The 20,715-nt window shown below is 40.8% G+C and overlaps 1 protein-coding gene across 1 annotated transcript in view; it reads right to left on the bottom strand.

Moving 5' to 3' along the window:
* Positions 1-20,715, bottom strand: part of LOC150079425 (uncharacterized) — a 227,770-nt gene that overhangs the window by 119,269 nt on the left and 87,786 nt on the right. Inside the window, exons 11-12 of the mRNA XM_090383066.1 lie at positions 19,375-19,739; positions 4,736-4,849 (exon numbers count right to left, since the gene is read on the bottom strand). Coding sequence (XP_090239192.1) covers positions 4,736-4,849; positions 19,375-19,739 — 479 coding nt within the window. The remainder of the gene's footprint in view (positions 1-4,735; positions 4,850-19,374; positions 19,740-20,715) is intronic.

The raw sequence follows: 20,715 nt of genomic DNA, 5'->3' as shown, positions 1-20,715 counted from the left end.
TTCCTTCATAAGTATTTCCTGAAAATTACAGTCTACAGAAGTTCAAGTCTAACTTCAACAAATATCTTCTTTCATCTTCTCAACCTCCAACTCAAACACGGTACTAAGTACTATTGGTTCTAATACCTCTCGTGTTTGGGATTTTCATAAAAAAAAAAAAAAAAAGAAGTTAAGCAACACAAAATCTAAGGAAGTGCATCCAGTTGATATGGGTGGACAGTGCAATGTTGAGTCAGTTTGGTGTGACATAAGCACTGGGAAAGGAAAAATGAGAGTAGGAGTGTGTTATAGGCCTAATGACTCTAATGAGTACAACGAACAAATGTAAACTTAAAACAGAGAAATAGTGGGGGACAGTAAACCAGAATGATGGGGGATTTTAACTTTCCAGATATTGACTGGAACTTGTGATTTGGTCTCTTGCACGCTAGTAAGATTTTTTTGTGGATGTATTTGAGGATTGTTTTCTACAGAAACATGGTCAAGGGGCTACTGGCACCCAGGGTCCTGGGGTGAATATCATCATTCTTCTCTTTCTTGATGATTCCTTTCTACTTTTGACTGACTGACTGACTGACTGACTGACTGTCTCTCTCTCTCTCTCTCTCTCTCTCTCTCTCTCTCTCTCTCTCTCTCTCTCTCTCTCTCTCTCTCTCTCTCAGGGTAACTTGGGAATTTTTTTTTGCTGATGCAGCATAAGCTTCAGGCTTCCTTGCACCATATGGCTAATAATAATAATAATAAGCTGTGATTATTCCTGCATTAAGAATTTGCAGATAAAGGAATCACTAGGTGACAATGATCACAGTGTACTGATGTGGGATTTACTTAAAGATGTAACTACCATCAAGGGTAAAGGGAAGAGTTTTTGTAAAGGTGACTACAGTAGTATCAGACAGTTTTTGAATTCTATACAGTGGGATCAACTGATGATGTTACCAATGGTGAATTCTAAATGGGAAGCCTTCAGGGACTTAATCTTGGAGGCTACTAGGCTTTTCATACAAAATAAGAAGGATTTAGACCTAAATGGATGTCAGATGAACTAATGAGGCTTCTGGCAGAGAAGAAAAATTTGTGGGATGAATATAAATCATCAGGTGACACAGAAGCCTAAGGCAGATATAATCTGTGTGCAATCAAGTCACAAAGGAGGTTAGTCAAGCAAAGGCTGATTATGAGAAATCCTTGGCAAAGGATGCAAAGAAAAACAACAAATACTTCTTTATTTATGTAAACTCTAGAAGGAAGGGGATGAATCAGATTGTTCCACTTGATGTTGGTGGTTCAACTATTGATAATGCTACTCAGATAGCTGACAAACTGAATGAGTATTTTGCATCTACATTCACACATGAGAAATTTTGTAAGGAAGAAGAGGACAGAAATTTACTAAACTCTAACAGGAGCTAAATCATTTTGTAATAACAGAGAGCAAAGTGGAAAAGAAATTGTTGAAGTTAACATAAAAAACGCACCTGGAGTGGATGGAATCTATCCAGTTATATGGAAGGAGGCAGCGAGGAAAGTTAGCAAACCCTTAGCCAAATTATGAGGGCATCCTTAGATTCAGGGAAGATCCTCATGGGCTGGAGATGTGTAAATGTATTCACAAAGGGGGTTCTCAAAGGGTGACACAAATAATTATAGACTTGTTAGTTTAACTTCTGTTCTGGGGAAAATAATGTAGTCACTGGATAAAGAAGTGATGCAGGATCATTAGCATTAGTAGAGGCATATGATGCAAGAAAGCAAGCTTAGGCAGCATCAGCCAAAAAAAAAAAAAAAAAAAAAAAAACCCACTCCCATTTCACCCATCCATTCGTTTCAAATACCTGTCCAGCTGAGCCTTAAATTTATTTAGGCTATCAACTTCCACAACAAGGGATGGAAGTCTGTTCCACCAACCAACTACCTTCTGGCTAAAGACAAATTTACGCACATTTATCCTAACATCTGTCTTTCCTCAATTTCAATTTATGCCCTCTCAGGTAGATTATTCTGAGCAAGAGGAAGAATCCCATCGGCATTGAGCATGCTCAAACCATTCAAGGCTTTATACACCTCTATCAGATCACCTCGCCAATGCCTAGTCTCCAAACACTGTAATTTCCAAAACTTAAGCCTTTCTTCATAAGAGCAACCCTTTGTTCCATTCACTAATCTTTTTGCCCTTCTCTGTACTCGTTCCAGCAGCTCTACATCCTTTTTGAAATGAGGCCTCCAGACCTGTATACAGTACCCAAGGTGTGGCCTGACCATTGCCTTATACAAGGGAATAATCACCTTATCCCTGCTAGAAAAATTCCTTTATATCGTTGACAATGTATATCATTGGCAAGACACCATGAGCTACTCTTGCAGCCCGTCTGCACTGCTCAGAAAACTTCATATCTGCCTGCACAATTACCCCAAGGTCCTTTTCATTTTCTACCACTGTCAGTGTAGTACCACAGAGTTGATACGTTGCTCTATCCTACATCTGTTTTTCTTCAATTTGAATTTATGCCCTCTCAGGTAATTATTCTGAGCAAGAGGAAGAATCCCATCGGCATTGAGTGTGCTCAAACCATTCAAGGCTTTATACACCTCTATCAGATCACCTCACCGGTGCCTAGTCTCCAGACACTGTAATTTGCAAAACTTAAGCCTTTGTGTGTAAGAGCAACCCTCTATCATCTAGACTAGGTTGGTTTGGTTGGTTTTTTTTTTTTTTTTTTTTTTTAGGAGCATTAGCAACTAAGGCCATATTGCTTCGGGAATATGCGGTGGTCATTCCCTGACCTTTCCGCATCCTCCGTATTTGGTGGTGACGGGCTCAAACCCGGTCTAATCAAGAAGCGTGTGCTATGTACTGCTGCTGCTTCCCACCTGGCTACTGAGGCGCCTATCTAGACTAGGGCAACCCTCGATCATCTAAGAGCAATCATCTAGACGAGACTACAGTAATAGTTCAGACAGAGCATGGATTTGTTAAGGGGAATTCTTGTTTGACCAGTTTGTTTGGATACTACAATGTGGTCACAAAAAAACTGGATGCAAAAAATAATTTTTATATCATATACTTGAATTTCAGGAAAGCTTTTGATACTGTGCACATGGAAGACTGATTTACAAATTGGAGCAGTATGGCATTAACGGCAAGTTGCTACAATGGTTAAAGGGATTAGCATTAGTAGAGGCATATGATGCCAGAAAGCAAGCTTATGCAGCATCAGCCAAAAAAAAAAAAAAAAAAAAACACAACAACTTCGATTTCACCCCTCCATTCGTTCGAAATACCTGTCCAGCTGAGCCTTATGGTTGGTTGAGTGGGAGGTTGATTAAGGATGGTTGAGTGGGAGATGGCAGAGAGGGGTAATAAATGGACACTGCTCTATGTGAACTAATGTTATTAGTGGAGTCTCCCAGAGTTCAGTGCTGGGCCCATTGTTGTTTTTTGTATTTATCAATGAAGGTATATCAGGCTTAGTATCCAAATCTGCAGATGATACAAAGTTCGGCAGGGTTATTAATGATAGTGATGATGATGATGATTTTGATTTTATTGGTGCAAAAAGTTAATGACAGTAAAAGACAGTATGCTATTGCAACAGGATCTAGAAAAGTTAGGGAGATGGGCTGAAAAGTGGCAACTAAAGTTTAACATTGACAAATTCAAAGTACTGCATATGGGTAGCAGTAACCCAAGAGAAACGTACCATGTGGTACTCAGGGAGTTGGAGAATGAAAAAAACCTGGGGTAATTGTGCAGTCAGACAAGAAGTTCTCTGAGCAGTGCAGATGGGCTGCCAGAGCAGGTCATGGAGTTTTGTCAATGATATATAGGAATTTTGCTAGCCGAGTCAAGGAGATAATTATCCCCTTGCATAAGGCAATGGTCAGGCCACACCTACGTACAGGTTTGGAGGCCTAATTTTTGGAAGGATGTAGAGTTACTAGAACGAGTACAGAGAAGGGCAACAAGATTGGTGAGAGGAACAAAGGGGTGCTCTTACAAAGAGAGGCTGAAGTTTCGCAAGTTGCAGCATCTGGAGACTAGGCACCTGCGAGGTGATCTGATTGAGTGGTATAAGGCATTTAATGGTATGAGCAGGCTCAATGTTGATGAGATGCTTCCACTTGCTCAGATTAAGAACCTGAAGGGGCATAGATTCAAATCGAGGAAAGACAGTTGTAGAATAGATGTGCTGAAGTTTGCCTTTACCAACAGTTATTTGATTGCTGGAACAGACTTCCATCTGTTGTTGTGGAAGTTGATAGCTTAAATAAATTTATAGCTGAACTAGACAAACATTTGGAGTGTCTGGATGGGTGAAATGGAAAGGTTTTTTTTTTTTTTTGGCTGACGTTATATAAGCTTGCTTTCTTTCCTCATATGCCTCAACTAATGCTAATGCTAAAATTGTATCCCATCCCTGTAGAAACAATTTCTGCTGTTAACAAGTTATAGTACTATTATTAAAATATCAAAAACTAAAAAATTGTAAATTTGTAATAAAGACAAACATGACTGTTTCCAAAATTATTATAAAAAAAATGAACACAAATAGACTAATGAGGATGAATGTTTCTTTAGTTTCCTATTTTTAAGATTTTATTTTCATTTTATTGATGGGTATCTTGGTATTCAGGTAGTGGAATTGCACCTTGACAAGTATAGCTCTAACTGTAGAATTAATTTTCTGATTTAATTTCATGGTATATTTAATGTCTAATAAATCATAACACTTACACTGTCTCTAATTCTTGAATCAGCACCAGCTTCAAGAAGTAATCGATAAGTATTGGCACCACCACCATCACTTCTTGTCATTGCTGCAGCATAATGTAAGGGAGTTCTTCCTTCCTGAAATATTAGTATATATTGTATATTAGTAACTATTTGAACTGAAACCATTTTAAATTTGTGTAACTTCAAAAACATACTACCAATTAATTATACTGTAGGCAAGAAAGTGGAAATCATCATAAATCTTCTTCCTCCTTTTATGGATGCAGAATTATTGCATTTATCTATCTCTGTGTTTATGGCAATCTACCTTATATAATTTTATATCTATGTTCAATTTGTTTTGTTCTATCATCATTACTGTGGAAAAAAATGTTTATTTGGTTCAACTGAGTCTATTCAAGTAAGATGCTATTCAAGTGTGTCTACAAAAATCAGAAACCTAATTTGCTTCAATAGCTACATAAATTCAAGAATAGCAGAATAATTTCTACCTTATTAGCAATGGAGTTACCTCATAATGAGGCTTAAGAGGTTGCTAAAATGAGGGGAGTTTTTATATCTTCAATACATATATAACACTCACCTTATAAAATCAAGGAACAGATTTTCTTCAAACCACTTGGTCCAAGTCCAAGGTAACACAGTCCAAGTTAAATGATAATAGACATCTGTTAAATCAAAGATGTCCCATATCATTTCTGAAGATTAGAATTGGTCTAATATAAAAACAGAAATTTATTCAAGGTTTGCTTGAAATCAATCTCAGAAATTGTGATTCCACCTGTAACTTTCTTAAGCTGATGCAAGTAGACTTCTGCCACTCTTTAAAAAAATCATTAAATGAAATGCCATCGTTGGCATAAGTTAAGCCTCTCTAAGTATTACTATATATCAATGAATTTAACACTTCTTCACAGTTTATGTATTTAAATGTCTACAAAAACTAAACAACTTATTGTTACCATTTGCACTAGTCAATTTTGATTCCCTTTTTTGTATATTAAATTGTTTACATCTGATAATCTCAGAATATTATGATCTGTTCGCATAGTATAAAATGATCTAGCTTATGTTAAAATTCATTGCAATGACATTTATATATTCACTAAAGGTTTAAAAAATCCTCACCTTTAAGCATTAAGAATAAGATGGGCATTATTCCAACATTCTTGAAAAAAAATAGGCATTTTAAAAAAAGAGCATAAATAATTTTATAGAAGAGAAAATAAAAACATCTGAAATAGTTTTCATTTCTAGAAAATTTATTTCTAATTGTATTTCCACAACCTTGTTGTGAAAATATCATTTTCACGCTGTTATGTTATTGTTGTTATTTTGGTTTTTAGGAGCATAGCAACTAAGGCCATATTGCTACGGAGATATGTGGTGGTCATTCTCTGACCTTTCCGCATCCTCTGTATTTGGTGGTCACGGGCTCGAACCCTGGTCTAATCAAGAAGTGTGTGCTACGCACTGCTGCTCCTGCCCACCTGGCTATGGAGGCACCACATCATTTTCATGCTTTGTAAAAAAAAAAAAAAAAAAAAAAATTGAGGCAATCATATTAATCATAAGTATCTGTGCAGCCCATGCAGGAAAATGGGAAGGTAGCAATTTACATCAAATTTATTGTTTAAGGCTACATAAAAAAATGTATACACGCAATGATGTAAAGAATGCTAGGAACTTATTAAGTAGATATAAAACTTGAAAATAGAAAATCTTAAAAAACTTCATGTCTAAAAAAATCTAAATACATTCATAATTTTGCATACACCAGGACAGAACAGTAGCACCTAGAGAACACCATATCACAGTGCAGAAGTTTGAAATTTCCATGCAAATGAAAAAGGTGTGAAATGCTTGCCATACCAGTAGAGCCAACAAAAATGTGTAGATAATGTTATTTCAGGCCAGACTGCCCCAACCTGAATGGTAAACAGCATGCCAAAATTTAATTATTAAATGATAATTGTATGGTTCAGGACCTACTATTATGAAGCATTAGTTGTGTGCATGGATTCCTTCTACTAATAAACACTACCATAAATTGCCAGTATCTGTAAATCAAGTGGCAGCAAATTCCATCAAGAGGACATACTGGAAAAAATAGGTATCCTTGAAAGTGGTAGTAAACAAATTACTACCACTTGAAGTTTACAATAATGCCATAATAAAAAAATAAAATTAAATTAAAAAAAAAAAAAGGAAGTTTTTCACTGCCTATCAGAAATGATTTTTGAATTAAGCAATCAGCTGATATATCTAAACAAATTTATCATTAATACTGATAAACACACTTGGAATAAGAAACGGGTAGTCTACCTCTTCACGAACCTCAGCTACAGCCAGGATAACAGACTATCCAACTAATTATTCTAATACTGTTGAACATAAAAGACTGCTGTATGAACTAGAGCAACGTGGCATTAAGGAAAAGTTACTGTAATAAGGGATAGTTAAGTGGAAGAAGACAAAGAGTAGTTATCAATGGGCACTGCCCTTCGTGGAATAATGTTATTAGTGGAGTTCACCAGGGTTCGGTGCTGGGCCCATTGTTGTTTTCAATATTTATCACTGATACTTATGAAGGTATATCAAGCTTAATGTCTAAGTTTGTAGATAATACAAAGATTGGCAGGGTGGTTAACAACAGTCATCAGGGTGAGCTATTGCAACAAGATCCAGGAAAATTGGGTCAATGGGCTGATGGCAAAGTTTAACATTGGCAAATGCAAGGTACTACACATGGGTAGCAGTAACCCCAGAGTAATGTATCAACTACACCGATGAGCCAAAACATTATGACCACCTACCTAATATGATGTTGGTCCTCCATGTACAGCCAAAACAGCTTGCACCTGGTGAGGCATGAATGCTACAAGATTTCTAAATGTGTCTTGTAAATATGTCTAGATGCTGCTGCAACAGGATCTGGAAAGGTTGAACAGATGGGCTGAGAGGTGGCAAATGAAGTTTAACATTGACAAATGTAAAGTACTACATATGGGTAACAGTAACCCCAGAGCAATGTATCAACTCTGCGGTACTACACTGACAGTGGTGGAGAATGAAAAGGACCTGGGGGTAATTGTGCAGGCAGATATGAAGTTCTCTGAGCAGTGCAGACGAGCTGCAAGAGTAGCTCATGGTGTCTTGTCAATGATATACAGGAATTTTTCTAGCAGGGATAAGGAGGTGATTATTCCCTTGTATAAGGCAATGGTTAGGCCACATCTTGAGTACTGTATACAGGTCTGGAGGCCTCATTTCAAGAAGGATGTAGAGCTGCTGGAACGGGTACAGAGAAGGGCAACAAGATTAGTAAATGGAACAAAGGGTTGCTCTTACGAAGAAAGGCTTAAGTTTTGCAAATTACAGAGTCTGGAGACTAGGCACCGGCGAGGTGATCTGATAGAGGTGTATAAGGCTTTGAATGGTTTGAGCATGCTCAATGCCAATGGGATTCTTCATCTTTCTCAGAATAATCACCTCAGAGGGCATAAATTCAAATTGAGGAAGGACGGATGTCGGATAGATGTGCGGAAATTTGCCTTTGGCCAGCGGGTGGTTGGTTGGTGGAACCGACTTCCATCACTTGTTGTTGAAGTTGATAGCCTAAACAAATTTAAAGCTCAACTGGACAGGTATTTCGAACGAACGGAGGGGTGAAATGGGAGAGGGTTTTTTTTTTTTTTTTTTGGCTGATGCTGAATAAGCTTGCTTTCTTGCATCATATGCCTCTACTAATGCTAATGCTAATGCTAAATCTGGTACCAACACATAACCAGCAAATCCTTTAACCTCTGTAAGGTCTTTGGTTGAGATGCTGCAGATTGGAGTTGCTATTCCAACACAAACCACAGATGCGTGATGGGATTGATGTCTGGGGAATTTGGAGGCCAAGGCAATACCTGGAAGTCATCCTCATGTTCCGCAAGCCAGTCTTGAACAATCTGGGCAGTGTGGCATGGTGCATTATCCTGCTGAAAGATGGCACCATCAGAGGGGAAGACCGTTGCCCCGAAAGAGTGTACCTGGTCAGCAATGATGTTTAGGTACAAAGTATGTTGAGGGTCAAACGGCACCAGGAATTTCTCCCATCTCCACGAGTGTTCACTGTATCGAGGGACAGTACTGTCAAGACCAGAGATTTAAAAGTGTGTGGATCATGTGTTATGTAGTATGTTGTGCCCATTGTTCTTCTGGCCTATTGGCCGTCAAGCCCCTGATGGGACCCGACGTTGTCCGTACTATGCCAACGAGGAGGCTGGCCAGGTGTACCTAGAAATTTATTATACTCTGGCAGGTCCCGCCGCCTAATTTCCTGGGATTTCAGCGGCTAGATCCTATAGATAAAAAAAAAAAAAAAAACTTAAATCGCGGTGGTATAATTGCAAAATCGCTATTACGAGATAGTATGTGGAGTTTGTTCCCCGAAATTACCATGGGGTTGTACGCTAAAATGACAAGTTCTAAAGGCCTAATGGGGGCAGGCAATAATTTTGGTGCTAATTTAAATTTGGATGCGTGGGGCTTTCGCGGTGTATAGTCAAAGAGAAGGGTAGGTAGACTGAAGGCTGGGGGGAAGAAAGAGAAGTAAGGGGCCGATAGGGTAGATGGCCCCTGCAGTCAGTGGGGCATGCCCATGCCCCACCAGAGGGAAAGGGGGAATGGCTGGAGGAGGAGAAGACAGAGAGCCATCTCCCTCCCCCCCCCTGCCAAGGAATAGGAATGAAAGCAGGCTGGTCAAGGTTACCAGCCCAGATTGCCATATGGCTAGGTGGCAGCAATGTGCTGCAGTCATTTCTCTGAGCCCTTGCATGGTAGTCCTGTTGCCTTGATCAGGTTGTCAAATGCATGTGCTGGATGAGGTTGTCTAATCGGATTGTCACTGTGATTTCTTTTTTATTTTTTTTATTTATTTATTTTTTTTTTTTTTAGTTGGTCACTTCCAGGTCAGGTCAGGTCAGGTCCAGTTACCTTATTCATGTCATGTTCATGTATTGAATGAGATTGTCACGTCAAGTGGACACATCTGTCGGTAGTCATAGAGATTGTGACTTCAGGTAGACTGAGTTGTGAGGTTTAATTCCTTGGTTGTTTCACCCTGGTGTCAGTTCATCATCTGGGAAGGTTTCCGTGGTTGTGTAGACATTCTGCTGGTCTGCATGGCATGGTTGTTTACTGCAGTGGTTGAGGCTGTGGGAGCGTCCTTCTCCTTGTGAAGCGGTCCTGGGCCAGCTGCGCGAATGCCTTGTATGTGTCAACTTCAGTTATGGCGAGGTCTACTTGATTACGGAGGTTAAGCTGTGTTCTAGTAATGAACCTGCAATAGAGGTCCTCATATAGTGGACAACTGTACATTAGGTGCTCCCACGTTTCACGTTCACCACAGAGGCAATACGGTGTATCACTCAATCCAAATCTTGTAGTTTGTCTCTAATGGCCCCGTGTCCCGTCAGCAGGTAGGTGGCGTAGAGTCCTGGTGAGAGCCACGGTGGATAATTCGGGTATACCAGCTGTACGTTGGATAGAAATTTCCTAGTTATTGCACCTTTGCTGGAGGTTTCCCAGCGGGCCTGCCAAGTTTGTTGGAGGTAAGCGGAGAGATGGTTCCTTTCTGCTTTGGGATCATTTGACAGATCTATGGTGTAGTCGAGGCATGTTGCCATTCTGCCTTCGGTCAGTTGATAGAGTAGCCCATGCTTAACAATCTCCAGGTCCAGAGGGAGGGATCCTGTTAGGGCCTGGAGTGTGTGGGTACTTACAGTGTTACATGCTCTCGAGATGGTTATGAGTATGTGTCGCTGCGTAGTCTCCAGTTTTTTCCAGTTCACTGCAGTGGTAGCCTTGCAATACCATATTCCAGCAGCATATGTAATCGCTGGCAGGAAAATATCTTTATAGTAGAGGCTGAGGGTTTTTCTTCTCAAACCCCATTCCTTGGGCGTGATTCGCAAAAAGTGTGGAGTATCCTCTAATTTTCTTCTCTAGTATGACTCTAAGGTGCTTTAATTCGATGGTAAGCTTAATTGTGTTACCTTGTATCTTGATTTGAGGGGGTCGTCTGGTGTCTAGGGCTCCTTTTAATAATATAGATATTGTCTTCAAGGATGAGATCTTCAAGTTATTGTTGTTAGCCCAGTCCTCTAGAGTTTCTATTGCTCTGTTGGCGGTGTTCTCCAGTTGCGCCCTTGATCCCCCAGGCAGCATCAGAACCACATCATCCGCATAGGCTAGGGGGAACGACATCGCCGAATTCCAGGTTCAAAAAGCCGTCTAGAACCAAGTTCCATAGGAGTGGACCCAGGATTGAGCCCTGTGGGCATCCTCTGAATACTTTTCTTGTTACTGAACAATATGGTGCTCTGACTTTCACGAACCTATTCGACAGGTAGGATTTGATGACTTGATACAGATTTGATGGTAGGTTGGCCTTCCAGAGTCGGGCCAGGACGCTTGGCCACCATAAAGTGTCAAATGCCCCAGCAAAGTCTATTGCTATGACCAGAAAGTATTTCTGATCTGAGGTAGTTGCAGCATTAGTAATATTTTCCAGGACATCCAAGGTTGAGCAGCCCTTCCTAAATCCATATTGTCGGAGTGACTGCAGGCTGGCTGCAGTGTAGTGGATCCCTATTCTGTTTCTTAATAAGTGCTCAAAGAGCTTGCTCAGGACTGATAACAGTGCTATGGGTTTGTATGAACCTGGAAGGTCCAGTTGTTTGTTGGGACTTTTGGGAATGAGGCACAAGTTTGCAGTTTTCCAGGCCTGGGGGAACAGGCCTTCTTTGAGGCAGTGGTTGTATAGGTTAAGAAGCACCTCTGGAATGGTTTCGACGACTTCTTGTTTCTAATCCTCATGGCAGCTGTTTCCAGTTCAAGTTTAGTGAAAAGGTTTTCTGTTGCAGTCGTGCAGTAGGTTTCATTGTCCGCACAGAGGGTTATCTGCTCTGGGGTAGAGGGGGCAAGATGGTCTTGAAACATGGTATCCATGATGTTAATAATTGTTTCCTGCCAGGTCCGGGTATAAATACCCTGCCGTGTCCTCGTCGCTGGTATGGTCTCATCCCTGGGGAGTTTGTTTGTGGTTACTCTGTATACCACACCCCAGGGGTTATCATTTCCAGTGGTAGAAACAAGGTGTTCCCAACTGCGCATCTTACACTGGCATATGGTTGCCATGTACAGGTTCCTTGCATCTCGGAAGTTCTGTCTTAGTGCCTCTACTTCCGCTGCCGGCTGGGAGTGCCTTGCCCACTGGAAGAGTTTCCTTCTCCTGTGCACCTCCTGCCTAAGCCTTCTGTAGCTCTGGAGACCACCAGGGTACAGCCCCTGGAGTTGGGTTTTTCTTCTTAATAGAGGTGTTGGCAGCTTCAGTGATGAGACCAGTGACCGTCATCTGGTGCTGATCCGGGCTGAGTCCAATGATGTTCAGCGATTGGGCTGCTGTGGTCAGCTTGGCTTGGAAGAGTGGCCAATCCGCCTTCTCTATGGCATATCTTGGCTGTGCCTGTCTCACTGCTTGGTGTCGACTAAGGGAGCCCTGGAGCTCAAATGTGATGGCCCTGTGGTCCAACATGGTTCAGCTTTCTTGGACGGTCCACAATATTAAGTGGCCAGCGAGGGATCTGGTAGCCAGAGAGACATTGATTGTGGCCTCCCCCATCGAGCTAGAGAATGTTGCCAGATTGTTTGGCCAGTTGAGGACTGTGTACGGACTATTCGCTAAGTAGTCTTCAAGTTGTTGCCCGTTCTGTACTCCATGTCTATCCGTGGTCTCGCTGAAACACGCTGGTCGCCTGCAATTCGCATCCGCTCCCACGACAATTTTACTGTTTGGGAAGTCTGTCTGGAGGCTGCTCAGATATCTGGTTACTGGTAGTATATCTTCACCTGGGTGACAGTATAGCGATACCACATAAAGTTCATCCAGGGGCGTGATAATATGGGCACATGCAGCCCAGGATGTGCAGTAGTTGGTTAATTTTGTTGCTGTTATATTTGGATTCCGAATCAATATGCAGGCCCAGGGTGTTTCTCTGTTATCCTGCACTATCTTATAGGCCAGTGGGTAACCCCTGACCTCCTTGTGATATGCATATGGCTCCTGGATGAGGAATATGTCAAGATTTTCCTCGTTCGCCTTCTTTGTGAACTGCGCCGCTACTATTTTGGACCATTGTGTGTTCAGTTGTATGAACTTTACCCTGTTGATGTTATAGGATTTAGGGCGTGTGGCCATAATCTAGTCTCATTTGGAAAGTGCTCTTTGCTTTACAGTACACTGGACATTCGCTGTCCCTAACTGAGTGCTCTGCTGGTAGTTTATGGAATTTGCAATTTACACAGGTCGGCGGCTTGTCTTTATTCGGACACGTGTTGAAGTCATGGCCACGTTCTGCACAGTGGCCACAAGTGGGTTGGGTTTGGGCACAGGTATGAGTGGTATGCCCAAACCGGCAACATCTGAAACACTTAGGGACAGCAATGTGTTCCCTAAAGTGGTGACTGCCCCAGTTTATAAACACTCTGTCGGTCTGGCTAAGCGTGACCCAGGCCGCTGGTGACAACTCAACGACCCAGTGGTAAGTATTTCCTGTTCTGGCTTTCGTCTTGAACTTGGGAATAATCAAGTTGGCGGGTTCTTCTTCTGGATGTGCGTGCTGGAGGTTTCTGTAATACAGTTCCTCCTGGAGAGCAGTTGGTGTCAGATCATTGTTGAGGTTATATATTCTGATGCTAGGTCCTTTGCGTCTAGGGTATTGGGCTTCAAGTCCGAGTGTTTGAATCTTCTCATTTTGTAGGATTTTTGTTGCTCCCTCTTTTGTTTGAATCTCGATGATAATCCCTATGTTTCGGGTCTTCCTTACCGATTTTATTTTGGTATCTCTGAAGTAGTCTGCCAACTTTGTGACCACTAGATTTTTGACCTGCTCGCTGGTACTGTTTTCGTCTGTGGAGGTCGGGCACAATATTACCAAATGTGGGCAATTTTACCCTCCTGCCTTTTGGCAGGAGGGTAAAATAATTTAGCATTAGCATTAGTAGAGGCATTTGATGCAAGAAAGCAAGCTTATGCAGCATCAGCCAAAAAAAAAAAAAAAAAAAAAAAACCACTTCCACTTCACCCCTCTGTTCGTTCAAAATACCTGTCCAGCTGAGCCTTAAACTTATTTAGGCTATCAACTTCCACGACAAGGGATGGAAGTCTGTTCCACCAACCAACCACTCGCTGGCTAAAGGCAAATTTCCGCACGTCTATCCTACATCTGTCTTTCCTCAATTTGAATTTATGCCCTCTCAGGTGATTATTCTGAGCGAGAGGAACAATCCCATCAGCATTGAGCATGCTTAAACCATTCAAGGCTTTATACACCTCTATCAGATCACCTCGCTGGTGCCTAGTCTCCAGACACTGTAATTTGCAAAACTTAAGCCTTTCTTCGTAAGAGCACCCCTTTGTTCCATTCACTAATCTTGTTGCCCTTCTCTGTACTCGTTCCAGCAGCTCTACATCCTTCTTGAAATGAGGCCTCCAGACCTGTATACAGTACTCTAGGTGCGGCCTGACCATTGCCTTATACAATGGAATAATCACCTCCTTATCCCTGCTGGAAAAATTCCTGTATATCATTGACAATACTCCATGAGCTAATCTTGCAGCCCATCTGCACTGCTCAGAGAACTTCATATCTGCCTGCACAACCACCCCCAAGTCCCTTTCATTCTCTACCACTGTCAGTGTAGTACCACAGAGTTGATACGTTGCTCTGGGGTTGCTGTTTCCCATGTGTAGTACTTTACATTTGTCAATGTTAAACTTCATTTGCCACCTCTCAGCCCATCTGCTCAACCTTTCCAGATCGTGTTGCAGCAGCATAGTGTCAGTAGTGTCCTTGACAACCCTGCCTACCTTTGTATCGTCTGCAAACTTCGACATTAAGCTTGATATACCATGATCAATATCATTTATGAATACAGAAAACAATAATGGACAATAATGAAAGCAGGCTCGTCAAGGGATGGAAGGACTCCACTAATAACATTAGTCCACGACGAGTAGTGTCCACTGATTACCACTCTCTGTCTTCTCCCCCTCAGCCACCCCTTTATCCACAGCAGCAATTTGCCTCCAATGTCACACTGCTCCAATTTGTGCAGCAGTCTTCCATGTGCAACAGTATCAAAAGCCTTTCTAAGATCCAAGTATATAATATCAAAGTTATTCCCTGCATCCAGTTCCTTTGTGACTGCATCATAGTATCCAATCAAATTGGTCAGGCAAGACTTCCCCTTAACAAAACCATGCTGTGTCCGAGCTATAACTGAAGACTTGTCTAAATGATCCTGCAGTGCTTCTTTAACTAGTGCCTCCATTAATTTTCCTGGAACAGAAGTTAAATTCACAGGTCTATAATTACTTGTGTCAGCCTTTGATCCTCCTTTGTGAATTGGGGTCACATTTGCACATCTCCAGTCTGTGGGTACCTCCCCTGAGTCTAAGGAGGCTCTCATAATTATGGCTAAGGGTTTGCTTACTTCCTCTGCTGCCTCCTTTAATATAACTGGATAGATCCCATCCACCCCGGGTGCCTTTCTTGTGTTTATCTTCAACAATTTCTCCTCCACTTTACTCTCAATTATTACAAGATTCTCTAGCTTACTGCTAGAGTTGAATACACCTCTGGCTTTCCCCTCGCTAAATAACTCCTCATGTGTGAATGTCGATGCAAAATATTCATTTAGTTTGTTAGCTACCTGAGCAGGATCATCAACAGTTGACCCATCGATATCAAGTGGACCAATATGATTCATCTCCTTCCTTCTAGAGTTTACATAAGTAAAGAACTCTTTGCTGTTTTTCTTTGCATCCCTTGCCAAAGATTTCTGCTGCCACGGGTTGGAAGGCCTCCAGTTTCGCTTTAGCAGTTTCACACTCTAGGTTGTTTTGTAGTAGGACTGTCTCCAGCTTTGTTCAGATGGATACTATTTTTCCTCGAAGTCCAGTAGTTATTCTGTTGCTCGTATCTTTCAAGAGGTTCTCTAACGTTGTTCCGAGGGAGAATGTCTTTTCCAGTTCCATCCCCTCTGGGAGAGTCGGATCTAGCGACTATGTTTTCATCCTGCTTTACATTGTCGGTATTTTCTGCTTGAGAGCAGAGGATGTTCTGACTTCCTCTTGATCCTTGCTGGCTTCTTGTCTCTCTGTCGCTCTGTTCGACGACCTGTTTTTTATTACTTTTCCGCTTGAGTGCGGAGTTTGTTTCCTCTGTATACTCAAGCTGCACAGTTTCCAATAGAGTACTGCCTGCTGTTTCCTGCGGAGCAGTGTTTATTTGGGCGGTGTTGCTATCAGTATCTTGTGGCATCTTGAACTAAAATTCGGATTACCGAGCTATTCCAGATAAACGAATGTAATGCGTACCGTTGTGGAAAATGATTCAAAAGATTGCAAATGGTGTTGACTACAAGTTCGTGGCACAAGTCCAAGCCGAGATATGGCGTGTCAAAGTTTCAGGTCACTGAGGAGGGGGGGAGAACACCAGGGAGCTGGGACTACCTTTAGTAGGTTTTCGGTCAACAAATACGATGGTGATGTTATTTCTGTCTATGGTGCATGGTTATCAATCACGTCTTTAACATTTTAGGTTCCACATGAGGTGGGTGGTGGGAGGAGCACATTAGAAATTTAGAAATCATTGTTCAGTAACTGTAGTGGTAATGAACTTCTTCCATTCGATGACTAGAGGAGAAAGTATGCAGGAGTGGGTGGGAGTGGGGGAAGAAACAATCACTAACCCTGTCGCCACTTGACCTTGCCAGGAGCTTAAGTGACGTGTTGCCTTAAGCAGAATATCATTGGGTTCAGCTGCGTTGAATGAACATTAAGCCCACTGTTGGTTTCGACTCTTAATTAACTGGAATATGAATGCTTAAAATTTAGATTAAACATATTTTCCTTAGCACACACTACAGGTTCTAGTTCTCATAAGCTTTCTGTTAAATTGTGATTTAATATATAACACAGGGGGTCACCCTCCCCAGTCAAGAGTGCAGTTCAACGGCGGTGGCAGGGAAATAAGTGGAACGCCACTCTCTCCAATGCTAGAACAATGCTGCCATGGTGAGCTGACACATTGTTGCCAGCGCTGAATCAAAAACGAGTTGAAATACACTATCTCACCCAATAAAACTGAAAACAAATCTCACCAATGTGATCCACTGATGTAGGTAGATCCTTGATTACACAATTTAATTACCATACTAAACTTAAAACGCATAATCCAGACACATTTTCACGGAGTGATGAGCAGCACGTGTGAGTAAGGCGGCCATTTTGGCGATCAATGATGTTTAGGTAGGTGGTAGATGTCAGAGTGCCCGGCACAAGAATGACTGGATCCAGGATATCCCAGTAGAACATCGCCCAAAGCATGACACCACAGTCGCCGCCACCGGCTTGTTTTTGTCCCATGGTGCATTCAGGAGCCATCACTTCCCCAGGTAAAGGACGCACACGTACCCGGCCATCCACATGGTGCAACAGGAAACATGATTCATCGGACTAGACAACCTTCTTCCAATCACTCAAGGTCCAGCTTCGATGCTCGTGTGCCCATTGTAGGTGCTGTCACCAGTGAACCGTGGTTAGCATGGGCACTCGGAGCAGCCTGTGGCTTTGTAGCCCCATTTTCCGCTGGGTTTGATGTACTGTGTGTTGTGACACATTACTCCCATCACCAGCATTCCATTTACCGGTGAGTTGCGCCACAGCCACCCTTCTGTTGCCACGTACCATCTGGGAGAGCCATCGCTAGCATCGATGAGCAATGGTCATCCAACACCTCACCGGCCGGTCATGGGTTTTCCCTCCTTGGACCACTTTTGGTAGGTACTAACCACGGCTGACCATGAGCACCCCACCAGCCATACCATTTCGGATATGCTCTAACCCAGTCATCTAGTCATTATAATTTGGTCTTTGTCAAACTCAATTAAGTCTGCTGCCTTTTCCATCTGAAGAACAAGAGTAACATTGATTAATGGAGCTCAGTATCAGGTGATTTTCATGGAAGTGAACTACGGCATGTGCGCAGGTCGGGTGATTTTTATCCCAACCTGCACACGTGCCGTAGTTCACCTGCAGTTGCTTCGATTTGCATAATGACTCACTAGTCATAATGTTTTGGCTCATCCGTGTATATTATAAATTACTATATTCAGGGTAGTGGAGAATGAAAAAGACCTGGGGGTAATAGTGCAGTCAGACATGAAATTCTCAGCAGTGCAGATATGCTGCCAGGACAGCTCACGGGATCTTGTCAATGATATACAGAAACTTTGCTAGCAGGGATAAGGAGATGATTATCCCTTTGTATAAGGCCATTGGTTAGGTGTATACAGAGAGGTCTCATTTAGGAAGGATGTAGATCTGCTGGAATGAGCGCAGGGAAGGGCAACCAGACTGATGAAGAGAAGAAAAGGGTGCTCTTACCTAGAAAGAGCTTCAGTTCTGCAAATTGCAGTCTTGAGACTAGGCACCTGTGGGGAGATCTGATTGAGGTGTTTAAAGCCTTGAACGGATTAAGTAAGCTAAATGTTAATGGAATTCTTCCACTTACTGAAACCACACACACGAGGGGGCATAAATTCAAGTTGAGGAAGGATGGTTGCAGGATAGATGTGTGGAAGCTTGCTTTCAGACAGTGGGTGGTTGATTGTTAGAACAGGCTTCCATCTGTTGTTGTTGTTATTGTTGAGGAAGTAGATGGGTTGAATAAATTCAAGGGAGAACTAGACAAATTTTTGGAGAGTACAGATGAGTGAATTGTGTAGATTTTATTTTTATTTTTTGGCTAGTGCTATATAAGCTTGCTTTCTTGCATCATCATTGGTATTAACAATAAGGCATTAGCTTTTACCAGTGTGAAAGTATCAGTCATTATCTGAATGAGCTGTGTTGTGGAAGAAGGTATTTGTGTTTCACAGGTTCTCAATGCTGAAATCAATAAATTTATTCATAGCTAATAATAAAAAGATACCCTAGCAGACTCAACAAACTTATTTTTTTTAAAGTATATAATGATAGGGTCTAAATTAAACACTGCTGTTTTTTTTTTTCTCCACATACTTGATCTACTATTGCATTGAAACAATTCCCTCAGGGCCCAATGACAAGTTTCACTGTCTTTGTCACAGATGCACTTACCAACCAAGCTCCAACAATTACACCCAATTCAAATTCACTGTTTTCTCTTGCAGTCATGCTCACTCATAATACTTGATTCATGGTGCAGCCTGCTTTTATATCCATGATCAAAAGACTGCTAGAAAGCAATCTGCATGTTGCACCAGCTGGTCATATGTGTGTGATACCCTCCTGCTTTGCATGCCCATTAGAAGGTTTTAGTACATCAATTTCATACATTATTCTATCCACCACCTGCACATAAAAGTATTGTATGTGCAGCAGTCTTATTTTGTTTATTGTGACTGGCAAAGAAATTTTCTGGTTATTTCAATTTCAGATTAATAAAATGAGAACTTTATTATATAACTATAAAATAATATAAATTTTAGGAAAATAAATTTTCATTTCATATTAAAGAAAAAAAAATATCAGAAGAATTTACCTTATCTTTAGCATTTACAGTTTCAGGAAATGTCTCTATTAGAAACTTAACAACTTCTCCTCGATTGAAAAGAACAGCTCGGTGTATGGGTGTCATTCCTAAGTTGTCCTTAGCTAAAGCAAAATCTTTCCTATCTAGATAATTCTGAAGTTCTACAAGGTCATCACAGGAAATGGCACTATGAATTGCTTTAATTCTCAGCACCATATCTGGAATTGTGTTATTCAAATAGTTCTGAATTTCTTCACTATCTGCATTTTCTTTTGCTACTTTGTCTCCATAACCTTCTAAAACAGCATTTTCAAGTTTTTCTACATCTTCTTCTTTTATCCACCTTCGAATATTAGCTGAATTTACCTCTATCCCTATTAAAAATATTATAACATACTGTAAAATTATTATTATTATTAAATTATAAGCATTCTTATTTAGCAGTAAGAAGTAATAATGAATTGTTTTAATCTTTAGTTCTACTCCTGAATAATTTTATAATTCAAATAAAACTTAAGTAAATGTCATGTTATAAAGGAATTATTACATCACTATTTAAAATATGCTAATCTTGTAGAATAAATACCAATGAAATTGTGAAATAAATAAAAAGAATATTGTACTTTTAATGAAAATGTCATTTGGTTAGATTTTATGGAGATGGAAGTTTAAAGAGCGCATATTTCTACTTACTGTTTATCTCTCAATGAAAAAGATTTTCTTCCATTTTTGATATAATGCAGAAACTGCAATTATGATGTACTATAGGATAATTGATTCAATGAAAGTCTCTGTAATGCATGTAGGTTCCTGCAGACGAGTTCTCAGAACTTGTGTGGCAATGGATTTTCTATAACAGGTGGGCTACAAGTAGTTTTCAATGCTGGCAGTCTCTGTGAAGTGAGCTTCTTTGTGTAATTTTTAACTTTTGTAAATAAAACTTTTTAAATAATAACGTGTTTATACTTTGACTTTATTGTCGAACATCAGAGTGGTGGGGACAGTAACGCATGGTAGAGATTGGGGAGTCGTCCCCGCCTTGAGGCCAAATGTCATTTCAGTTAAATTGTTTGTCAAAGCAGACAGATTGTTATGAAAATTAATCATCTAAATGTTAAGAGATAGACACAAGTTTTAGTGGCATACTGATGGAAGTCTGGGAGGCCATTGTTCTGAGTTTGACAAATATCCAACATTAGAGAAAAACTGTTGTCAAAAACAAGAAAAAAAAATATAGCAAAAAAAAAAAAAAAAAAAACTGTGAAAATAACATGAAAAATAAATAAGTTCATTGTTACTACTGTTTTTTAATATAGTAATATCATCTACATTTGTTTATATATCACAGAA

This window comes from Mastigoproctus giganteus, chromosome 10 (genome assembly GCF_048544385.1).
Source record: "Mastigoproctus giganteus isolate SK-2022 chromosome 10, ASM4854438v1, whole genome shotgun sequence".
NCBI classification, from domain to species: Eukaryota; Metazoa; Arthropoda; class Arachnida; order Uropygi; family Thelyphonidae; genus Mastigoproctus; species Mastigoproctus giganteus.
The sequence above is the reverse complement of the archived record's forward strand: the minus strand, read 5'-3'. Positions and strand labels throughout refer to the sequence as shown.